At 48.0% G+C, this 23294-nt stretch overlaps 1 protein-coding gene across 5 annotated transcripts in view; it reads right to left on the bottom strand.

The window, feature by feature from the left end:
• Positions 1–23294, bottom strand: part of plxdc2 (plexin domain containing 2) — a 506097-nt gene that overhangs the window by 267404 nt on the left and 215399 nt on the right. For all 5 annotated transcript variants that reach the window (XM_038798075.1, XM_038798074.1, XM_038798076.1 and 2 more), the window contains exon 3: positions 19740–19939. In XM_038798075.1, the coding sequence (XP_038654003.1) occupies positions 19740–19939 (200 nt within the window). The remainder of the gene's footprint in view (positions 1–19739; positions 19940–23294) is intronic.

Here is a 23294-nt window from a genome sequence, read left to right as displayed (position 1 = left end):
CCTGTACCAGCCTCCCCGAACAGGCGCCGGAATGTGGCGACTAGGGGCTTTTCACAGTAACTTAATTGAAGCCTACTTGTGACAATAAGCGATTTTCAATTTATTTTCATTTCATTTTCACTTACCCGGTGTTAATCTTTACACAGAGAAAGGTCAATTATCCTTTCATGCAGAAAATATCTTTTCACTTGCTTCTATTCAACATAGATTTGCTTGGTCAGTCAGCACTGCAAACCTCTTACCAAGTTCTTTGCCGATTCTTTTTCACTACTGCAAATGATGTAGTCCAGAATGCAAATTTTTCCAATTAAATTTAGTTGTTTCCTCAAACCATTCTAGGATCTGAAGTGTTGGCTAGTGTAGACTTGAGAGATGAACAGACACTTCCAACACTGATGAAGGTTCAACTCAATTTTATTAACTACTTCTAACTAACTAACACACGATGACTGTGGGTCTAAATGATGCCAACTTAAACTAGAGACCTAAGCCTTGTCCGAACCAGTTGATTCTCTCAGCACGTGGTGTGAGTCTGTGTTGGGCTGGATGAGTTCTTGTTACACTGAGAGGCAGCACCCAGAATGAGCGGGACCCGTGGTGCCCTCTGCCTTTATAGTGTGTGTATTCTAACTGGTGATTGGCTGCGGTGTTTGTACATGTTGATTGGTCCCTGTGTGTATCTGCACCATGATATACTGGTATATATTATGACATCCCCCCTTTTATAAAAAAATGTTGATATAGGCATGTGATAATAAATAGTGTGGGTGTGTGGAGAATGTACCTAGCTATGTGTGAGGTGCGAAGACATATCTACAAAGCTATATACAGGGAACAAGACTATTTACAGAGGAAGGTGCCTGGCGCAGATGACTACCATGAATTGGAACAACCAACAAATCTATTTACAAATTACTGGATAACGAATGCAACAATAAAGGATATAGGGGAAAAAAACATTTCAGAGAGTCCACATGTGTGCAGAGTTCATAAGTTCAGTCTCTGAGGTGGGCGACAAACTCTGGTTGACCGCCTCAAGAGTGGGGCAATGGCTGGCGGCTCAGACGCCGGGAGGGCTGCAGCACTGTCAGGGGCAGGCAGAGCGACCAGAAGCGCCACAGTCCATGGCGGGATCAGGAGGAGAGCTGGTCGGAGGATCCCGTGACGACCCTGGAACCAGGCGAAGAGCACGCCTGTTGCGGCGCCGAATGGATCCATCCTGTAAGCGGACCAGGAAGGAGCGGGGGCCACCTGCCTTAGAACGACAGCAGGCGCAGACCAGCCACCATCCGGGAGGTGGATGCGAACCTTGTCGCGTGGATGGATGTCGGGAAGGTCAGCAGCCCATGAGTCGTTGGAAGTTTTCTGCTGCAGTTGAGACATGTGCATGCGGTGGAGCACAGGGACATAATCGAGGTTGGGAGTGAGAATTGATGGCACCGTCGTTCTGAGGGTGTGGTTCATTAGCAGCTGAGCAGGCGACAGGCCGGTGGAGAGGGGGCCGGAGCGATAGGCCAGCAGAGCAAGATGGAAATCTGAGCCGGCGTCGGCGGCCTTGCTGAGGAGCCGCTTAACGATGTGGACCCCCTTATCCGCCTTCCCATTGGATTGGGGGTATAGGGGACTGGACGTCACGTGCTCGAATTTATAGTGTCGGGCGAAGCCGGCCCATTCCTGGCTCGCGAAACAGGGGCCATTGTCTGACATGTCCGTCAGCGGAATGCGATGTCGGGCAAATGTCTCCTTACATGCCCTGATCACAGCCGAGGATGTGAGATCGTGCAGCCTGATGACCTCCGGGTAACTGGAGAAGTAGTCGATGATGATGACGTAGTCCCTGCCCAATGCATGGAACATGTCGATGCCCACTTTGGTCCAAGGAGATGTGACGAGCTCATGGGGCATCAGAGTCTCCCGTGGTTGGGCGGGCTGAAAACGCTGGCAGGTGGAGCAGTTGAGCACCACAGTGGCGATGTCATCATTGATGCCCGGCCAGTAGACAGCTTCTCTGGCCCTGCGACGGCACTTCTCGATTCCTGAATGGCGATCATGCAGCTGCTCCAGCACTAGCTGGCACATGCTTTGTGGGACGACGATGCGATCCAATTTCAGGACCACCCCGACGACAACCGCCAGGTCATCGCGGACTTTGTAAAGTTGCGGGCATTGGCCCTTGAGCCACCCGTCTGATATTAGGCGCATCACCCGCTGCAGAAGTGGATTAGCCGCTGTCTCGCGGTGAATTTGCATCAGTCGTGCATCCGTGGCTGGCAAATGGGAGTCTGCAAACTGAACGTGCGCATCTATTTGGCAAATGAAGCCGTCATGATCACACGGGGTTATGATCGACCTTGATAGGGCATAGGCAACGGCAAGGTCCTTGCCAGGGGTACAGATCAGTTGAAAGTCGTACCTGCGCAGCTTGAATAGGATATGCTGGAGGCGAGGCGTCATGTAATTCAAGTCCTTTCTGATAATATTTACAAGGGGGCGGTAGTCGGTTTCAACCATGAACTGCGGAAGTCCATAGACGTAGTCGTGGAACCTCACGATTCCAGTGAGAAGGCCGAGACACTCTTTCTCAATTTGCGCATAGCGCTGCTCTGTGGGAGTCATCGCCCGCGAGGCATACGCAACGGGGGCCCATGATGAGGCCTCGTCTCATTGCAGGAGCACGGCTCCAATCCCCGACTGACTGGCATCAGTAGAGATTTTGGTCTCTTTGGTCGGGTCGATAAAGGCCAACACTGGGGCCATGGAAAGCTTGGCCTTCAGCTCCTGCCATTCACGCTCGTGAGCAGGGGGCCATCGGAAATCTGTGGATTTGCGAATCAGGGGCAAAATTCTCCGACCCTCCACAGGGTCGGAGAATCGCCCGGGACCGGCGGAAATCCCGCCCCCGCCGTGGCCAGAATTCTCCGCCACCCGGGAATCGGCGGGAGCGGGAATCACGCCCCGCCAATCGGCGTGCCCTCCGCGCCAATCGGCGAGCACCCTGCGGCGATTCTCCGGCCCGCGATGGGCCGAAGCCCCACCGCAGAGAGGCCGCTCCCGCCGCAGTGGTTTCAACCACCTCTGGTGGCGGCGCGAGCGGGCCCCCAGGGTCCTGGGGGGGGGCGCGGGGTGATCGGACCCCATGGGGTGCCCCCACGGGGGCCAGGCCCGCGATCGGGGCCCACCGATCGGTGGGCGGGCCTGTGCCGTGGGGGCACTCTTTTTCTTCCGCCGCAGCCACGGCTTCCACCATGGCAAAGGAGAACCCCCCTACCGTGCATGCACCGGTGGTGACGTCAGCGATAGCTGACGCGACGGCGCATGCGCGAACCGCCGAAGGCCTTTCGGCCAGCCCCGACGCCGGGTGGCGGGCGTCAAAGGCCGTTGCCGCCGGTTTTGGCACCAGTCGGCGTGGCGCCAACCACTCCGGCGCGGGCCTAGCCCCCAAAGGTGCGAAGAATTCCGCACCCTTGGGGAAGCCCGACGCCGGAGTGGTTGGCGCCACTCCACTACGCCGAGACCCCCCACCCCACCGGGTAGGGGAGTATCCCGGCCCAGGTCTCTGAGGGCCGTGGTGTGTGAGGTGAGATTCGGGATGAACTTCCCGAGGAAATTCACCATACCAAGGAACCGGAGGACCACTTTCTTGTCCTCAGGCGTCTTCATGGACGTGATTGCTGCAATCTTGTCCTCGACCGGACGCACCCCCTGATGGCAGATGTGATCCCCCAGAAACTTGATACTTGACTGGCCGAAGAAGCATTTGGCCCTATTGAGGCAGAGGCCGTGTTCGTGGATGCGCCTGAAAACACGCTGAAGGCGGGCAATGTATTCCTGTGGGGTGGTTGACCAGATAATAATGTCGTCAACATATACCCGGACGCCGTCGATCCCCTCCATCATCTGCTCCATGATCCGGTGGAAAACTTTGGACGCAGAGATGATGCCGAATGGCATCCGGTTGTAGCAGAACCTGCCAAAGGGTGTGTTGAATGTACACAGCTTCCTGCTTGACTCATCTAGTAGGATCTGCCAGAAACCCTTCGAGGCATCCAGTTTTGAGAATAGTTTGGCATGGGCCATCTCGGATGTGAGCTCCTCACGTTTCGGAATCGGGGTAGTGCTCCGGCGTGATATTCTGATTCAGATCTTTAGGATCAATACAGATCCGCAGCTCGCCGGATGGCTTCATGACGCAGACAATGGAGCTTACCCAGTCTGTGGGTTCCATGACCCTACAAATGACTTCTTGCTCCTGGAGGTCCTGGAGCTGTTGCTTGAGGCGGTCCTTGAGGGGCGCTGGGACTCTGCGAGGTGCGTGGACGACAGGCGTGGTGTTGGGCATGGTGTGTGTCTGCACCATGATATACTGGTGTATATTATGACAGGATTGAGAGAGTATGCCGTGTAATAATAGTTCAAAAACCATAACCATATTGAGATTGAAATGCCAATAATTAACAGAGGCCGAAATCCATTTGTTTTCATAGAATTTAAAGTGCAGAAGGAGGCCATTCAGCGCATTGGGACTGCACCAGCCCTTGGAAAGAGCACCCCATTAAGGCCGCACCTCCACCCTAACCCCGTAACCAGACCCAGCCTTTTGGACACTAAGGGCAATTTAGCATGGCCAACCCACCTAACCTGTGCATCTTTGGACTGTGGGAGGAAACCGGAGCACCCGGAGGAAACCCATACAGTCACGGGGAGAACTTGCAGACTCCGCACAGACATTGACCCAAGCCAGGAATCGAACCTGGGACCCTGGAGCTGTGAAGCAATTGTGCTAACCGCTATGCTACTGTGCTACCCACGTTTAAAAAATGTTAACACCTTTGTCAAAATAATGGATGAAAAGAATTCATTCAGAAAAACACCAAAGCAATTGTCATTTATTTCTCAGAAAAGACTAAACTGCATTTTTGGGATTGACCTTAAAATTGGCAGTTCTGGGTCAAGAGGACAGTTTACTTTTATTTAGATTCTTTTTGCTACATTAATAACTGGTCCCCTATAGTTAACCCATCTCAAGGTTTTTGTGCCCCCAATATTCAGAAGCAAAATAAATTAACACCAAACATGTGCAGAATACTTCAATATAAAAGGTAGTATGTTTCCATGTTAAATACATTTTTGTCTTATATTAATATGAACAGTGACATATGTGGAGTACTGTACTGTAGTTTAAATGAATTTAGTCAAACTTCAATGATATTGTAATTCAACTGGTACATTGCATTATAGAGCAATTAAATAGATATTTGGCTTGTGGCTGAATCCTTAAAAAACACTTTCTTGCAAAATAAATACTAATATGATGCCAGTAATATTACATTTTTTCCAGGGAACACATGGGATGGCATATTGGAGATCATTCACCTTAAGTATAAAGCTTTCATATATGAAATGTTCACTGGCTTTATTATGGCCATTCAGGAAGGAGAATTTTACAAATTTTGATTGACAAGTCTACCCAAAATGGTTTAATTAAATGAGATGGGAAAATAGTAGGTGTTTCTCTTTTTGTGAAACAAGTAACAGCTAATCTGTTAAGTACATGAAGTGCTTTCCGAGTGGCAATCATAAGAACACGTGTTTTCTCTTCTCAATGATAGACACAACTTGAGGACATCAGTGTTAAGTTTGTTCTTCACTGTTCCTCTGATTATCAGCTGCGGTATAAGGGAGGGGTATCGTCTCTCCAAGGTGGGTTCATTGCACACTTTGGAGGAGCTCATCCTGTATTGGTCCTCACCTTCACCCAGCTCTAACCTGTGGCTCCACATTGTTGTTAGCTGGCACACCCCGGTTAAACCACTTTGATGGGCAGGCTGAACCGGGTGAGCCCGGCCATCAGGACTTCTACCCTCGGCGACTAATAGACTTGTCTCCCTTGGCATGTGAAGGCTGATTCCAGCGGTCTGGGCTGTTGAGATCAATCTAAGATCCATGGTCTTGAAGGTGTGTCTGCACGATGTTGTGGAATGTGTAGAGTTCGGCAAGACACAGAAGAGGTCCTGGTCACCTACTGTATCCAAATCTATCTCCAGCGTCTGGACTAGTTTTGCCACTGGACTAAGATAGATAAGGGTGAGAGTGAGGTTGACAATGTGCAATACTCCCTCACTATAATTCAATTCACCCAATCTTGCCTATCTTCGTTCTATCCTCGCTTATCCCTCATCTATCTGTTACAAGTCCTGTGGCAGTAGGTGAATGACACAGCTGTAGGTGTGAACTGAATGGGAGCTGTAGCATGACAACTCAGGCTATAGGCTTGCTTTTTCACTGGAATGAAGCAGAAGTGAAACTCGGCTGTCGCTGCGCGGCCCACTGCTCACCTCCATAGTATGAGGAAGAGACTAGAAAAAGTGCCCCAAAATTGTTTGCTTCACCTCCCTGGCCAGCAGGCCATTAACATGGTTGTAAGTTAGTATCTAAAAAAGAAAGTCAAGGTGAGCTCGGTCACTATTGATTCTTGGAACACGCGCAACTTCATGGACAATGTTAAAGTGAATAGACCTGACAGAAGAACTGCTCTTATTGCTAGCGAGCTGGCTAGGCACAACGTCCAGGGTTACCGCCATCAGCAAGACTCAGCTACCTCAGGTCTTCTTGAATGCAAGGAAATTCATGCACGTTACACGTTCTTTCAAAGTGGTTGTGGAAAAGAATAATGACACAGAGCTGGTGTAGGCTTTGCTGTCATGAACGCGTGGTGAAACAATGGTGTAATAGTTATGCCACTGGACTTGAAATCCAGCGGCGCCAGTTAATGCACTTCATCCCACAGTGGCAATTTGTGAAATTTGATGATTGTACAATATTCAGCACTATCTGCAACTCTTCAGATACTGAAGCAGTCCGTGTCCAAATTCAGCAAGACCTGGACAATATCCAGACTTGGGCTAACAGGTGGCAAGTAACATTCAGACCACGCAAGCGCCAGGCAATGACCATCTTCAACAAGAGAATTTATCCTTGACTTTATCAGGGGTGGCATTGTGGTGGTATACGCACTGGTGGGAGTTACTTGCCTGTTGCCAGAAAGGGGGAATTTTTTTTCCCTTTATCCTTCCTTGGGATGTGGACGTCACTAGAACGGCCAGCATTTGTTGCCCATCCCTAATTACCCTTGAACTGAGTGGTTTCCTAGGTCATTGCAGAGGGCAATCTAACCATTGCCCTATTGACATTCAATGGAATTAACATCGCTGAATCCCTTCCTATCAACATCCTGCCGTTGATCAGAAACTGAACTGGACTAACCATATAAACACTGTGGCTACAAGAGCAGGTCAGAGGCTAGGAATCCTGCGATGAGTAACTCGCCGCCTGACTCCCCAAAGCCTTTCCACCATCTACAAGGCACAAGTCAGGAGCATAATGGAATACTCTCCCCTTGCCTGGATGAGTGTAGCTCCAACCACACTCAACCAGGACAAAGTAGACCACTTGATGGCACCCCATCAACAAACATTCACTCTTTCCAGTACCTACATACAGTGGCAGCCGTGTGTACCATCTACAAGATGCATTGCAAGAATGCACCAAAGTTCCTTAGGCAGCACCTTCCAAACCCACGATAACTACCACCGTGAAGGACAAGGGCAACAGACACATGGGGACACCACCTGGAAGTTCCCCTCCAAGCCACCACCCTGACTTGGAAATATATCGCCGTTTCTTCACTGCTGCTGTGTCAAAATCCTGGAACTCCCTCCCAAACAGCACTGTGGATGTACCTACATTACATTAACTGCAGCAGTTCAAGAAGGCAGCTCACCACTACATTCAAGGGTGATTAGGGTTAGGCCTTGAATGCTGTCCCAGCCAGTGAAGTGCATGCCCCAAAAATAAATTGAAAAATTAAAAACCTATCTGATTCACTAATGTCCTTTAGGCAAGGAAATCTGCCATCCTAACCTGCTCAGGGAAGGAAATCTGCCATCCTTAACCTGGTCAGGGAAGGAAATCTGCCATCCTAACCTGGTCAGGGAAGGAAATCTGCCATCCTAACCTGGTCAGGGAAGGAAATCTGCCATCCTAACCTGGTCAGGGAAGGAAATCTGCCATCCTAACCTGGTCAGGGAAGGAAATCTGCCATCCTAACCTGGTCAGGGAAGGAAATCTGCCATCCTAACCTGGTCAGGGAAGGAAATCTGCCATCCTAACCTGGTCAGGGAAGGAAATCTGCCATCCTAACCTGGTCAGGGAAGGAAATCTGCCATCCTAACCTGGTCAGGGACGGAAATCTGCCATCCTAACCTGCTCAGGGAAGGAAATCTGCCATCCTAACCTGCTCAGGGAAGGAAATCTGCCATCCTTAACCTGGTCAGGGAAGGAAATCTGCCATCCTAACCTGGTCAGGGAAGGAAATCTGCCATCCTAACCTGGTCAGGGAAGGAAATCTGCCATCCTAACCTGGTCAGGGAAGGAAATCTGCCATCCTAACCTGGTCAGGGAAGGAAATCTGCCATCCTAACCTGGTCAGGGAAGGAAATCTGCCATCCTAACCTGGTCAGGGAAGGAAATCTGCCATCCTAACCTGGTCAGGGAAGGAAATCTGCCATCCTAACCTGGTCAGGGAAGGAAATCTGCCATCCTAACCTGGTCAGGGACGGAAATCTGCCATCCTAACCTGGTCAGGGAAGGAAATCTGCCATCCTTAACCTGGTCAGGGAAGGAAATCTGCCATCCTAACCTGGTCAGGGAAGGAAATCTGCCATCCTAACCTGGTCAGGGAAGGAAATCTGCCATCCTTAACCTGGTCAGGGAAGGAAATCTGCCATCCTAACCTGGTCAGGGATGGAAATCTGCCATCCTAACCTGGTCAGGGAAGGAAATCTGCCATCCTAACCTGGTCAGGGATGGAAATCTGCCATCCTAACCTGGTCAGGGAAGAAAATCTGCCATCCTAACCTGGTCAGGGATGGAAATCTGCCATCCTAACCTGGTCAGGGATGGAAATCTGCCATCCTAACCTGGTCAGGGAAGGAAATCTGCCATCCTAACCTGGTCAGGGAAGGAAATCTGCCATCCTAACCTGCTCAGGGAAGGAAATCTGCCATCCTAACCTGGTCAGGGAAGGAAATCTGCCATCCTAACCTGGTCAGGGAAGGAAATCTGCCATCCTAACCTGGTCAGGGAAGGAAATCTGCCATCCTAACCTGGTCAGGGAAGGAAATCTGCCATCCTAACCTGGTCAGGGACGGAAATCTGCCATCCTAACCTGGTCAGGGAAGGAAATCTGCCATCCTTAACCTGGTCAGGGAAGGAAATCTGCCATCCTAACCTGGTCAGGGAAGGAAATCTGCCATCCTAACCTGGTCAGGGAAGGAAATCTGCCATCCTTAACCTGGTCAGGGAAGGAAATCTGCCATCCTAACCTGGTCAGGGATGGAAATCTGCCATCCTAACCTGGTCAGGGAAGGAAATCTGCCATCCTAACCTGGTCAGGGAAGGAAATCTGCCATCCTAACCTGGTCAGGGAAGGAAATCTGCCATCCTAACCTGCTCAGGGAAGGAAATCTGCCATCCTAACCTGGTCAGGGAAGGAAATCTGCCATCCTAACCTGGTCAGGGAAGGAAATCTGCCATCCTAACCTGGTCAGGGAAGGAAATCTGCCATCCTAACCTGGTCAGGGAAGGAAATCTGCCATCCTTAACCTGGTCAGGGAAGGAAATCTGCCATCCTAACCTGGTCAGGGAAGGAAATCTGCCATCCTAACCTGGTCAGGGATGGAAATCTGCCATCCTAACCTGGTCAGGGAAGGAAATCTGCCATCCTAACCTGGTCAGGGAAGGAAATCTGCCATCCTAACCTGGTCAGGGAAGGAAATCTGCCATCCTAACCTGGTCAGGGAAGGAAATCTGCCATCCTAACCTGGTCAGGGAAGGAAATCTGCCATCCTAACCTGGTCAGGGAAGGAAATCTGCCATCCTAACCTGGTCAGGGAAGGAAATCTGCCATCCTAACCTGGTCAGGGATGGAAATCTGCCATCCTTAACCTGGTCAGGGACGGAAATCTGCCATCCTAACCTGGTCAGGGAAGGAAATCTGCCATCCTAACCTGGTCAGGGAAGGAAATCTGCCATCCTAACCTGGTCAGGGAAGGAAATCTGCCATCCTAACCTGGTCAGGGAAGGAAATCTGCCATCCTAACCTGGTCAGGGAAGGAAATCTGCCATCCTAACCTGGTCAGGGAAGGAAATCTGCCATCCTAACCTGGTCAGGGAAGGAAATCTGCCATCCTAACCTGGTCAGGGAAGGAAACCTGCCATCCTAACCTGGTCAGGGATGGAAATCTGCCATCCTAACCTGGTCAGGGATGGAAATCTGCCATCCTAACCTGGTCAGGGAAGGAAATCTGCCATCCTAACCTGGTCAGGGAAGGAAATCTGCCATCCTAACCTGGTCAGGGATGGAAATCTGCCATCCTTAACCTGGTCAGGGACGGAAATCTGCCATCCTAACCTGGTCAGGGAAGGAAATCTGCCATCCTAACCTGGTCAGGGAAGGAAATCTGCCATCCTAACCTGGTCAGGGATGGAAATCTGCCATCCTAACCTGGTCAGGGATGGAAATCTGCCATCCTAACCTGGTCAGGGAAGGAAATCTGCCATCCTAACCTGGTCAGGGAAGGAAATCTGCCATCCTAACCTGGTCAGGGATGGAAATCTGCCATCCTTAACCTGGTCAGGGACGGAAATCTGCCATCCTAACCTGGTCAGGGAAGGAAATCTGCCATCCTAACCTGGTCAGGGAAGGAAATCTGCCATCCTAGCCTGGTCAGGGAAGGAAATCTGCCATCCTAACCTGGTCAGGGAAGGAAATCTGCCATCCTAACCTGGTCAGGGAAGGAAATCTGCCATCCTAACCTGGTCAGGGAAGGAAACCTGCCATCCTAACCTGGTCAGGGATGGAAATCTGCCATCCTAACCTGGTCAGGGAAGGAAATCTGCCATCCTAACCTGGTCAGGGAAGGAAATCTGCCATCCTAACCTGGTCAGGCCGAGATGTAACTCCAGACCCACTGCAATGAGGTTGATTCTGAACTGCCCTCTGCAATTACTAATCAAGCCAGTCTGTTCAAGGATAATTAGGGGTCGGCAACAAATGCTGGCTTTGCCCGTGACACCCACATACCAATAAAGTATGAAAAAACCAAAAGATGACTCACCTACCCATGGGTGCTAATGATTGTCTGATGCTGCTTAAACTCCCCCTTTCTGACAACAGGCTAACTCCAATCAGTGTGTATGCCATGACCATGTGACCAACCCTAATGAAGTCAAGGATAAATTTGATAATGACCTCCGTTCCTTGACTGCTCCAGTGTAGAAGTCAGACAAGCTCATTATTCTTGGCAAACACCACTTCAATGGTTCCTTCACCTTTTCCGAAACCACACTGACTTTCTGACAGCAGGTCCTGGTTGAAATGTTGCAATGAACAGTTCATAAGGAATCTAGCTGGTAACATTTTGCCAGGGATGGAGAGGGGTGAGATTCCTTTATGGCTGTGCAGTGCACAATGGGGACACCTTATTGAGGGATGGTTCATTACTCCTATATATACTGAAAGTGTTCAGTGAGCTTTTTGACCAGCACAGATCTCCCAGCTTGTAGACCTCAGCTGTGATAGCATCAGCTTCTGGAGCTTCGCCACTAGACAGGAGTTTGATTACCATTCGTCATTTCTAGGAGTTTTGCAGGATCATCAAGAGAGCAGTTAATAACATCCTGTGGCAGCCTGTTGATTGCTTCATCGTTGATGGATCAAGATTGATTGAGGATCCGGTTAAAGTACTCTGCCCATCTTTCTAAAATATGGGATTTTGTTGTGAGCAGCGTTAACCCTTCAGCATCAAAGATTGGCAACGAACTAGGAGACTGGGGCTCAAAGACAGATTTCAGAGAGTCTCAGTCTTAGGCCAGAACTTCCCTACCGTTCGCGCTGGCCGGATCATTTGGCCCCGCCGATGTCGCACCAGCACCCCGGGTTACCCGAAAGTGAGGGGTGCATGCAACGGGAAACCCTGTTGACAATGGCGGGAACAAAATATCCTGCCACCCCAATGGCGGGCTGCCTCCTCCGCTGCGTGCACGGAAAATCCCACCCTCTGTGTCTGCATATGACTGATGTTAATCTGCTTTCTGATTCAGGCACGTGTCATGTAGGTCTCTGAGCTTGCATTGGACAATCGAGTGGATCTTGTTCAGACAGTGATGATCTGTCATTGGGGTAAAACCCTGTCGAGGCAATGGGTGGAATTTTCTTTTTGGTGGGTCTCTCACTCACTGCCTGAAAAAGCAGCAAGACACTCATGCTGACTCTGAGGAGGAAGGCCCACTGTATCGTCTGCCCATCAGGCAGTTCAGTGGACAGTGGAGGACTTTCTTTCAGATAGAAGATCGTGAAAAATGACATCCACATTGGTTGGCAGCTCTTACACTTGGCAGTACCACAAAAGAGGCCATGGCTGCTGCCAGTGTACCAACTTCCAGGGTCCCGGGATAGTGGAGTGACCCAGGAAACAGGAAGTGTTGTTGGGGGGGGGGGGCGGCGGTAGAATTCACACTGCTGCTTCACAGTTCAAAGGACCTGGGATTAATTCCAGCCTTGGGTGACTGTCTGTATGGAGTTTGCATGTTCTCCCCTTGTCTTAGTGGGTTTCCTTGAGGTGCACTGGTTTTGTCCGACAATCAAAAGCTGTGCAGGCTAGGTGGATTGGCCATGATCAATGTGCAGGTTTATAGGGATGGGATGGCGGAGTGGGCCATGGTAGAGTGTTCTTACGGAGGGTCAGTGCAGACTTGAAGGACCGAATGGCTGCCTTCTGCACTGTAGGGATTCTATGGAATCTATGCATCTAAAGGAAGGAATATACAACCTTTGTCCAAACCAAGTGGAGAAATGGGAGTCATATTGCATAACCCACTCTGTGCCATCCCAATTCCCACCCAGCTGGGAGAATTGGTTATCTTGCCTCATGGAGCTGCAAAGGCAGGTTGCCATCTTCCATCAATCACTCAACAGTAGAACAAGAGCTTTATCCAGGTTTAAATTTCTTGACCTCCATCTACACTGTTTCTACTGAATCCTGAATTTCCATACCAGTGCCTCCAAGACTAATTCACTTCTACATGCCCATCTCAGCATGGAAGAAGGAATCACTACTAGAACAATAAATTATCCAGCATCAGTCTTTTGCCTGCCAACCCTGAAAGAATGTACAGTTGGATTTTGATTCTGGACTCACATGAAACAATCATTTAATTCTTATCTGTGATCTTTGCTCTGTACCTCTTTCTTTTCCTTCTCCCTCTTTTGTGGTATGAAGGTTCTGGGGGTTACAGAGTCACTCTACCCTCCTGCGTTTTGAAGTGTATGTAAAATAAACTAACCCTCTGAAGAACTGAAGTCCGAGGTGTGTTCTCATTGCAGTCAAATGAAGCCAACCAAGGACATTCTAAAGGCTTCACTGAGGAGTTTTAAAGTCATAGAATCATTAGAATAGAGCTTTACAACACAGAAAGAGGCCCTTTGGCCCATCATGTCTGTGCCGGCCACCAAGCACTTATCTATTCTAATCCCATAGCATACACGGCTACTGAACTTTTCAAGTGTTTATATAAATGCTCCTTAATGTGAGAATTCCCACCTTCAAAACCCTATTAGGCAGTGAGTTCCAGATTCCCACCAACCTCTGGGTGAAAAAGGTTTTCCTCAAAGCCCCTCTTAGTCTTCTGACCCTCACCTTAAATCTGTGTCCCTGGTTATTGACCTCTCTACTGAACAGAAAGGTTTCCTCCAATCTACTCTATCTATGTCCCTCATAATTTTTTACACCTCGATCAAGTCCCCCCTCAACCTTCTCTGCTCCAGAAAAAACAAACTCAGCTTAACCAGCCTCTCTTCATAGCTGAAGCGCTTCAGCCTAGACAACACCCTGGTGAATCTCCTCTGCACCCTCTCTAGTGCAACCACATCCTTTAATATCGACTTTGAATCCTCGGAGAAGCTGCTCCAGGATCACTGCACCCAGTGCCACCAAAATAAGAAACAATGCAGCCTCCTTCAAAAGGAAGCACATATAAGGGGCAGAGAGATAAAGCAAGAAGAGGAAATCCTGGGCCAGCAACTCAACCAAAATTCAATCGTCCACAGTATCCTCTTCTATTTGCAATAAAACATTCTGGCTGCAGATCAGCCTTAGAAGTTACGAGAACCGTACCTAACACAACAGGTGATGAACTTGGGCCATTTTAGCCTGAAAGAAAGATATTCTGTCCTGGATGACAAAAGTATGGCAGAACACAAAATAAGTGTCAACCATTCTCTATCTATTAACATCAATGGACGGAAAATCATAGACGGTCCAAAGGCCACTATGTGGGCGAGACTGGAGAACTTGCAGATCCTAACACATGTTATGACAAAAATTATATTGGATGTCATCAATGTTCATCTAAAGGGCAATGCAGGCCAGTGAATGTCGTCAAGGTGGTGGGTATGGAAACAGTAGTCATGTCTCACTAACTTGCTGAGATTCATGAGGTGAGAAACGATCAGGTAAAATAATTCCATGTGGTGGATATCAATTCACTGCATTTTCAGAAAGGTGTTTTTACCAATGAGACTTGAATGAAGGTCAAGGCTACTGGAATTAATGGTGATTGAGGCAGCTAAATGTGAAACTGATTTGGCAATAGGAAGATAATGATCTTTTATTTGTTCTCGCTAGTGGGCATATGCTGGAGAGACCATAATTATTTCCCAATGCTTCTTCTTGAACAGCAGTTATTTGTACAATTGAGTGGCTTGCTCAGTATTAAACCTCAACTATGTAGCGTAAAGTGGAATTACATGTAGGCCACAACAGATGGTATGTTCCCTTCCTCAAAGACATTAGCCTGGTGCTAGTTTACAATTAACCAGATTTATTAGGGTTAGAAACTTGAATAAAACAGGCACATAAATGAACAATCTTGAAGCATGATATCCTGCCAAAATTGGATCAGGTCATTTTTCAGTTATCCAGCTGAATAGGGTATTAGGTGCCTTACATGTGGTTTAGATTCCTTCATACTGTCAATGGTTCAAATTTTAAAAGGTATATAGCTGCTCAGACCCCTCTCTTTAAATTGATCTGCAACATTTATTCCATGGACTGTTGATAGATATCTCTATAATGTGAAATGTGAATATTCAGAAAAAGTCTTCCACAATTTACGACTATGTTTGAAAAGCTGAAGTTAAAAATATGCATTAAATGTCGCATCATGCTTTATTTATGACACAGTGCAGTGACTGTATGGAGAATGTGTCTATTTTGAGACACCCTGGAGATAGATTGTCACTTTAGCCACAGACAGATTGAATTCTCTAAAGAGCAGCAAAAAAGTAAGATGATGGATGAAAAACAAGGTAGCAATTTTTCAAGATAGGGGACCAGGTTTCTCCAGTTTATCACGCAGAATCAGAAAGAGGTGAGCAAATTCTTGCACTAAAGGCACCAGCTCTGCCTTGCAAACAATTCCACAGATTTTGTTTTCACAAAGTAAGACATTGCCATGCCACGTAATCATGTTTTTAATACAACTCATTCTTCACAATTTCCTGTAAATCATTGATTGCTGGCATCATTGTTTACAATGACCGCTGGCAGATTGATTCCGCTTACGATTATTTGGATATAATTGCCATTTGGGACAAAATGCGGATTCTTCTGACCATATTTACTCGTTCTAGGAAACAATTTCTCCCCAGAGATAGATAAATCATATTGTAATCACCACACTTGACTGTACCCAGGGTGGCTTTAAATTTTGCATCAATCACCCACCATAAATACAAAACAAATTAGGGATCGATTAACCTCCAGCGAAAAATTAATCTTCATTCTACAGGAAAAAAGAAACTCCTCCAGACTTTGGAACATTCTTTGTCGAATCTCCCTTGCATCTGAGATTCTGTAATAACACTGAATTAGTCAGTGGTTTAATGACTGCTAATTATAAAAGACAGTACAGAGGAACTCATAAATGGTGACAAAGAAGACCAGATAATGAAAACTGTACACGCAAGTCATTCAATTGAAGATTAATTTAATTTCAAAGCTGTCGTAAAGTAACAAAACCAAAAACAGAAGTGAGCAGATGATAGAATGCTGAGCCTTTCTGCCCATGTTATTTTAACTATTTCTCTTTAAACTTCCTTTTTACCATTTTTTTTCGATTGCTGATTAAATACAAGTGATATTTTCCATAAGTCTCCCAAACTTGTACAAAAACTTTGGTGATTTCTCTGGTGGACATGGCTGAAACATAACGGAGTTCCTCATTTTAAATAGCTTCATCAATTGAATCAATCAGAGATATTGAACAGCAAAGAAGGTTGCTTTATAAACACACAAAACCATTTTTATTGACAGGAATGTTTAATTATTTGTTAACTTTCATGTTGTAATGTAATTAGTTATCAACAGAAGAATTGTAATGCCAGTACTATCCACCATTTCCTGCGACGTTTCATAAATATTGGGCAGGACTTTCTGGCCCCATGTGGTGTGTTGGCTGCTGGCGGGATCTTCCAGTCCCGCTGATGTCTATGATGGTTCGCGTGGCTCACCCATCCTGTTGCTGGGGAACCTGTCGCGGTTGGTTGCCTTTGGCAGGACTGAACGATCCTGCCAGTGGGAAAAGCCAGAAAATCTACCCATACAAATTGATCACGTCTTCCAAAACATACTTAGTATCCTCAATGGAGGATATTAAAATGAAAATTGGAGTCAGAGGAAACTGTAGCACAAAAATGAGCCATTCAGGCCGCCATGTCTGGGCTGACTCTTTGAAATAACAATCATACTTAGTTCCTCACCCCTATTACTGTTGAGCCCTGAAATGTGCTCAACCTCAAGTAAATTGGAAGGAGAATAAAATAAAATATTGGTGACAGAAGGAAGAAGGATCAAAAGAAAATTGTGCTTTAAGGAGGCAAAAGCAGTAAGAATTCACATTCCAGTGATAACTGCTGGAAGTGTGCATGTGTGGGTGTTGGCAGAGAATAGGATTGTACTTGCCTGTATTGCTTCTGGTGATTAAATAGTCTGCTGACACTCACTAAAGGCATATAGGCATAATAACCACATGGGCAAGGACCAAGAGGCTGGCCAGCATCCAGAGAACTGAATCCCAGCAAAGAACTAACACCATCAGAAGAAGAGGGCGAAGGGAGAGAATTGCAAAAGAAAGAAAATAGGGTTCAGTTTATCAACATAAAGCAAGGCTGATTAAATTATTTGTGGACCGCAATAATTAAACCCTTTTGACAACCACTGAAATACAACCTGTGAAGCACAATACAATTGATCAAGTCAGTAATGTTGATTCATTCCTTACTGTATACTTAATTACTTTGAGGTGTTAGAGAAAAAAAATTAAATATTTCATTTTTGGCTATTCACATCTTTAAGCAGATTAACCATATTAGGAAAGGTCCATGACCTAGAAATTCAGGCCCTCAGGGAAACCAGGTCTACTTGCAGTTCTTAAAGGGAATGCCTTTTAGGCCGCAACCAACAGGGTCTTTTCAAAGTATACTGACTGAACGTGTGGCTGCAAGGTACAGAAGTGCCCTATGTGACCCCGCAATCAAAGAATGTAGACCAAATGACTGATACTGCTTCTCCTGCCCTTCATTCCCCAGCAAATTGCGAACCAAAATGATGGATGTGTTAGACTTAACCGGCTCACTGGATCAGATGATCTGTTCTCAGTTGTTATTTTGTTAAATTCTTTTGCGGTTTTACTGATTGTCTTGTGTCAGTTGATGCCTGGAATCTGATTGGATCAAATTCACGTTTCAGGATCAATGTCTATAAATTCAGAAACCAATACGTCTGTGAAGACGTCAATCCAAGTATGAAGGGCGAAATTCTCCCAAAACGGGAGAAATCGTCAAACTGCCGTAAAACCCGGGCGGGTTTTACGGCATCGCGCCCCTTCCCGACGGGGGACCGATTCTGGTCCCCCGTCGGGGCTAGCAGCCCGACGTCGGAGGCCCCGACAAGTCGGGCTTAACGAAAATCGTTAAGCCCGCTTGTCGGACTTAGCGCCGGCTGACGCGTCATATGACGTCAGCCGCGCATGCGCAGGTGGGAAGACTCCACCCGCGCATGCGCGGGTGACGTCATCGCGTTTTTGCGCGAAACCCGCGCATGCGCGGTCCGGGTTGCCCCTCAGCCGCCCCGCGTATTGATACTGCGGGGCGGCGGAAGGACAAATAGTGCGCGGGCATCGGGCCCGCTGCCCGCGATCGGTGGGCACCGATCGCGGGCCCATGGCACCCTTGGCACGGCCGTGGTACTGCCGTGCCAATCGGTGCCATGGTTATTTTTTTCCAGGTGGTCACGACGTTTTTACGAATGGCAGGACCAGGTGTGTTTGCCGTTCGTAAAAAGGTCGTAAAGGGCTGGGACTTCGGCCCTTCTAACAGCTGTGAATCGCTGCCGGCCGTAAAAAAACGGCGGCAGCGATTCGTGTCGGGATTTCGGCGGGGGGGAGGAGAATAGCGGGAGGGCGTCAAAAAAGTCGGGAAGGCCCTCCCGCTATTCTCCCACCCGTCGTGGGGGGGGGGAGAATTTCGCCCGAAATCTTTCAAGACACATTCCAATACATCAGTTATTTCTGGTAACAGGAATTCCTTGGAAATTCCAGTAGTAGTCTTAATTTTTATAATACTCCTAGGTTACTTAAATTGTTTATACAATTGAAACATACAAACATAATTACACCCTCCATATAAGTTCTGAAGTCAAAACTGTAGCCTCTGAACCATACTTTTGTGTCCAGTTTGTTAACTTTAAAAATGTTTAATTCAAATGCGACAAAACAACGGATCTACCAGCAGAAACAGAGGGATTTGTGGGGAGCCACCCCCTGCCCTACACATTGATCCCCCATTTCTCCACCCTTAACGTGGCTTGCTAACTGGCCATGGCATTCCCGCCCACTTACCTTTGCCTGTGACGATCTTCATCCCCGGCTCTCCTGCAGTACCAGAAGTGTGCCACCAAACCCAGTGGCGCTGTCAGTACCGGTGAGCTGCCAGTCTTTGGTTGGCCAGCAGCTCTTAAAGACAGAACATTGTCCCTGCACCAGGATGCCCAGCGGGAAAGTGCTCCTGGTGGAGCCAGGAACACCAAAAAGCCGCCTTTAGGCTGCCTAATCTGGACTTAATCCCGACGGTGCTCCTGCAGTGGGAATACTACCAGCTCAACAACTGGACCTTTGCCATGACCATTAAATTCTGCCCATTTCCCCTATTTTATGGTGCAGAACATAGCTCTTTACTTCCTTAAAACATAGAGGACAAATTGAGGAAGCTCCCCAGGCTGCTTTGTTCCAATGCACCATCACAGGAATATTGCTTAGTTTTGTGCCCTGTCCAATTTGTACCTTTAGGTACATGAGAGTTTTCATCAACAATGTTGATTCTGACAGCTTTCACTCATAACTCAAAACATAACTTCTTTAAGAAAAATTAGCAGCTGGGTTTAAAATACCAAAGAGGAGCATTCTTCTGGTGTTTAATGGTCTCTAAGGACTCAAAAGCATTTCATATGTATGTATTTTATAAATGCAATCCTAAAAAAAATGAGAACATTGGAAATGTTTGCTATTTAGAGATCCTTTCAAAAACACAGCGCCTCTATAACACCTTCAGGTAAGAGACATACCTCAATTTTTGTATCATTGCTATTGGCGTCAGCAGGTTGAATATCAAAGACTTTAGTAGGATCTGCAAAGTCTTGCTCTGGACTAGCTCGGTTTGTATCCACTGATTTGGGTGGTTGCTCTCTCTTCCATCGGTGATTGTAGGATTCGACGTCGACCGAGATGTCTGATGATAAGCTCTGGCTAAGCGTGTGGAACGCTCCTAAAATGGAGAAATGAAAGTCAGGTAACATGGTATATTGTATTATTCAGGTGAGCAAGACAACAAATTCCAAATGGTTAACACCAGAGGATCAATCACTGAGTATAAAAGCATTAATACCTGGGAAAGCAGTCGAACACTAGATTTGGAATCTCACCAATCAATGTATCAGTCTTGTAGAATGTGAGAAAATAAGATTCAATTGATATAACAAAAATAGGAGACTTTAGCCCATCTTCAGTAGGTATAGATATTTTCAATGTTTGTGACAGAGTTTAAAAAAGACCTGCAATTAAAAAGCATCTTTCATGACTACAGGACACCCCAAAGCCATTTACAGCAATGAAGTACATTTTAAAGTGAAGTCATTGTTGTCATGCAAGAGACCTTTATGGAATCCTGACAGTGCAGAAGGAGGTCATTCGGCCCATCATGCCTGCACCTACCCTCTGAAAGGGCACCCTACCCAAGCCCACTACTCCGCCCTATCCCAATAACCCTTAACCTAACCTGCACATCTTTGGACACTAAGATGGAATTTTGCATGGCCAATCCACCTAATCTGTACATCTTTGGACTGTGAGAGGAAACCGGAGCACCCGGAAGAAATGCACGCAGGCATAGGGAGAACGTGCAAACCCCACACAGACAGTGACCCAAGGTCAGAATTGAACCTGGGTCCCTGGCACTGTGAAGCATCAGTGCCAACCACTGTGCCACTGTGCCAACCTCTTGACAACCAATTTGCGGACAGCTATGTCCCAAATGTTGAAATGTTATAATAACTGTATAATCTGTTTTTTTTATGTTCATTGACGAATAAATATTAGCCAGCGCAACAGGGAAAACTTCCATTCTCTTCTATGAAATAGTGCCATAGGACCTTATACATCCATTCAGAGAGTAAACTGGGCCTCAGTTTAACATCTCATGCAAAATATATCACCTCTGCCATGCAACACCCTCTCATTACTACATCGGAGTGACAGCCTCAATTTCTGTGCTTTAGGGTATAGATATTTTCAATGTTTGTGACAGAGTTTAAAAAAGACCTGCAATTAAAAAGCATCTTTCATGACTACAGGACACCCCAAAGCCATTTACAGCAATGAAGTACATTTTAAAGTGAAGTCATTGTTGTCATGCAAGAGACCTTTATGGAATCCTGACAGTGCAGAAGGAGGTCATTCGGCCCATCATGCCTGCACCTACCCTCTGAAAGGGCACCCTACCCAAGCCCACTCCTCCGCCCTATCCCAAGTATCCAGCTGTCCATGCCAGTAGTATTTTCCTGTCTCCCATGACAACGACCCCCCGCCCCCTGCCGTGGGTTCCCCAGTGGATGAGGGTCTGAAAAACAGGAAACCCGGTAGACAGAGGTGGGACTGGAAGACTCCACGATCGGCCAATGGCGGAAGCCTCTACCGCTGCAAAACACGCTGCAGAGGGTGCGGAAAATCCTGCCCTTAGCCTTGGGGTGGTACTTGAACATAAACCTTCTGACTCAGACATGAGGGCGCCATCAATCAAGTCACAGTCGACACCTAATGAAAGAGTGGAATAAAATATATTCCCTGAGCTGGATTCTCTGTTTCAGAAACTAAGGGCAGAATTCTCCGCAACGGCCGACGCCGTCGTGAAACCCGGAGTGTTTCACGACGGCGTCGAAGGCCGCTCCTCGCGCCCTATTCTTCCCCCCCGGGGGGCTTGGAGCAGCGTTGCAGGGAACTCGCTGGGCCTTGACGCTGGCGTCAAGACGGCGCGCCGAGAATGACGCGGCTGGCGACGCCTAATGACGTCAGCTGCGCATGTGCAGGTTGGCCGGCACCAACCCGCGCATGCGCGGTTGCCGTCTTCCCCTCCGCTGCCCCGCAAGACGTGGCGGCCTGATCTTGCGGGGCGGCGGAGGGGAAGAGTGTGTCTTTTGGAGACGCTGGCCCGCGATCGGTGGGCACCGATCGCAGGCCAGTCCCCTCCCGAGCACGGCTGTGGTGCTCAATCCCCTCTCTGCCCCCCACAAGCCCCAAACTCACCTTTGGCGCGCGGTTCACGCCGGCAGCGACCAGGTGTGGTTGCCGCCGGCGTGAACAGGTCGGGAACGGCAGGTCGCTCGGCCCACCCGGGCCGGAGAATCGCGGGTCGCCATGAAAAACTCCGAGAGGCATGTATTAAAATGCGACACGCCATTTTGGGGGGGGTGGGAGAATCGCGGGGGGTGCCAGAGCGGCCCACCCGCGATTCTCCCACCCGGCCTGGGGAGCGGAGAATCGCGCCCTAAGTGTTCCTGTCAGCAGAAAATTGGGACTGGGACCGTCGGTGAAGTGACATTCTCATACCTTTACGATGCAAAATTATGCATATCGGCAAAAATGACGTTTTCCCTGCACTTGCCGGTCTCGAGCCGCCATTTTGAATGAACAGCCCAATCCCAGTGGCCAGAGACAGGCCCCCTCTCCCCCCACAATGCAAATTTTGACCCCACCCGCCACTGACAAGGAGAGCACCTCCAACCCCTCATTAGGAAAGGAAACACTCCCTACCACCACGGGAATAATGCCCCCCCCACCTCACCACCCATGAGGGTGACCCAAACACCACCCCACCAGAGGCCCTACCCCAGGCACCTCCCATCAGGTACCACGCTCTGGCATTGTCAACAGTACACTACCTCTAGCATCATGGCACTAACACCCTGGAATTGACACCCTATTTGATTTGATTTATTATTATCACATGTATCAGCACACAGTGAAAAGTATTGTTTCTTGCCTGCTGTACAAACAATGCATAGGGAAGGAGAAACTGCAGAATATAATGTTACAGTTATAGCAAGATGTAGAGAAAAGATCAACTTAATACGAGGTAGGTCCATTCAAAAGTCTGATGGCAGTAGGGAAGGAGCTGTTCTTGAGTCGGTTGGTACGTGACCTCAAAACTTTGGTATCTTTTTCCTGGCGGAAGAAGGTGGAAGAGAGTATGTCCGGGGTGCGTGGGGTCCCTAATTATGCTGGTTGTCTTTCCGAGGCAGCGGGAGTTGCAGACAGAGTCGATGGATGGGAGGCTGGTTTGCTTGATGGATTGGGCTACATTCACGACCTTTTGTAGTTTCCTGCGGTCTTGGGCAGAGTAGGCTTCATACCAAGCTGTGACACAACCAGAAATAATGCTTTCTATGGTGTATCTGTAGAAGTTGGTGAGAGTTGTAGGTGACATGCCAAATGTCCTTAGTCTTCTGAGAAAGTAGGGTTGTTGGTGGGCTTTCTTAACTATAGTGTCGGCATGGGGGGACCAGGACAGGTTGTTGGTGATCTGGCCACTAAAAACTTGAAGCTCTCGACTCTTTCTACTTCGTTCC

The sequence above is a fragment of the Scyliorhinus canicula genome, chromosome 5, assembly GCF_902713615.1.
Source record: "Scyliorhinus canicula chromosome 5, sScyCan1.1, whole genome shotgun sequence".
NCBI classification, from domain to species: Eukaryota; Metazoa; Chordata; class Chondrichthyes; order Carcharhiniformes; family Scyliorhinidae; genus Scyliorhinus; species Scyliorhinus canicula.
Note: the sequence above shows the minus strand (reverse complement) of the source record. Positions and strands in the feature narration are given on the sequence as shown.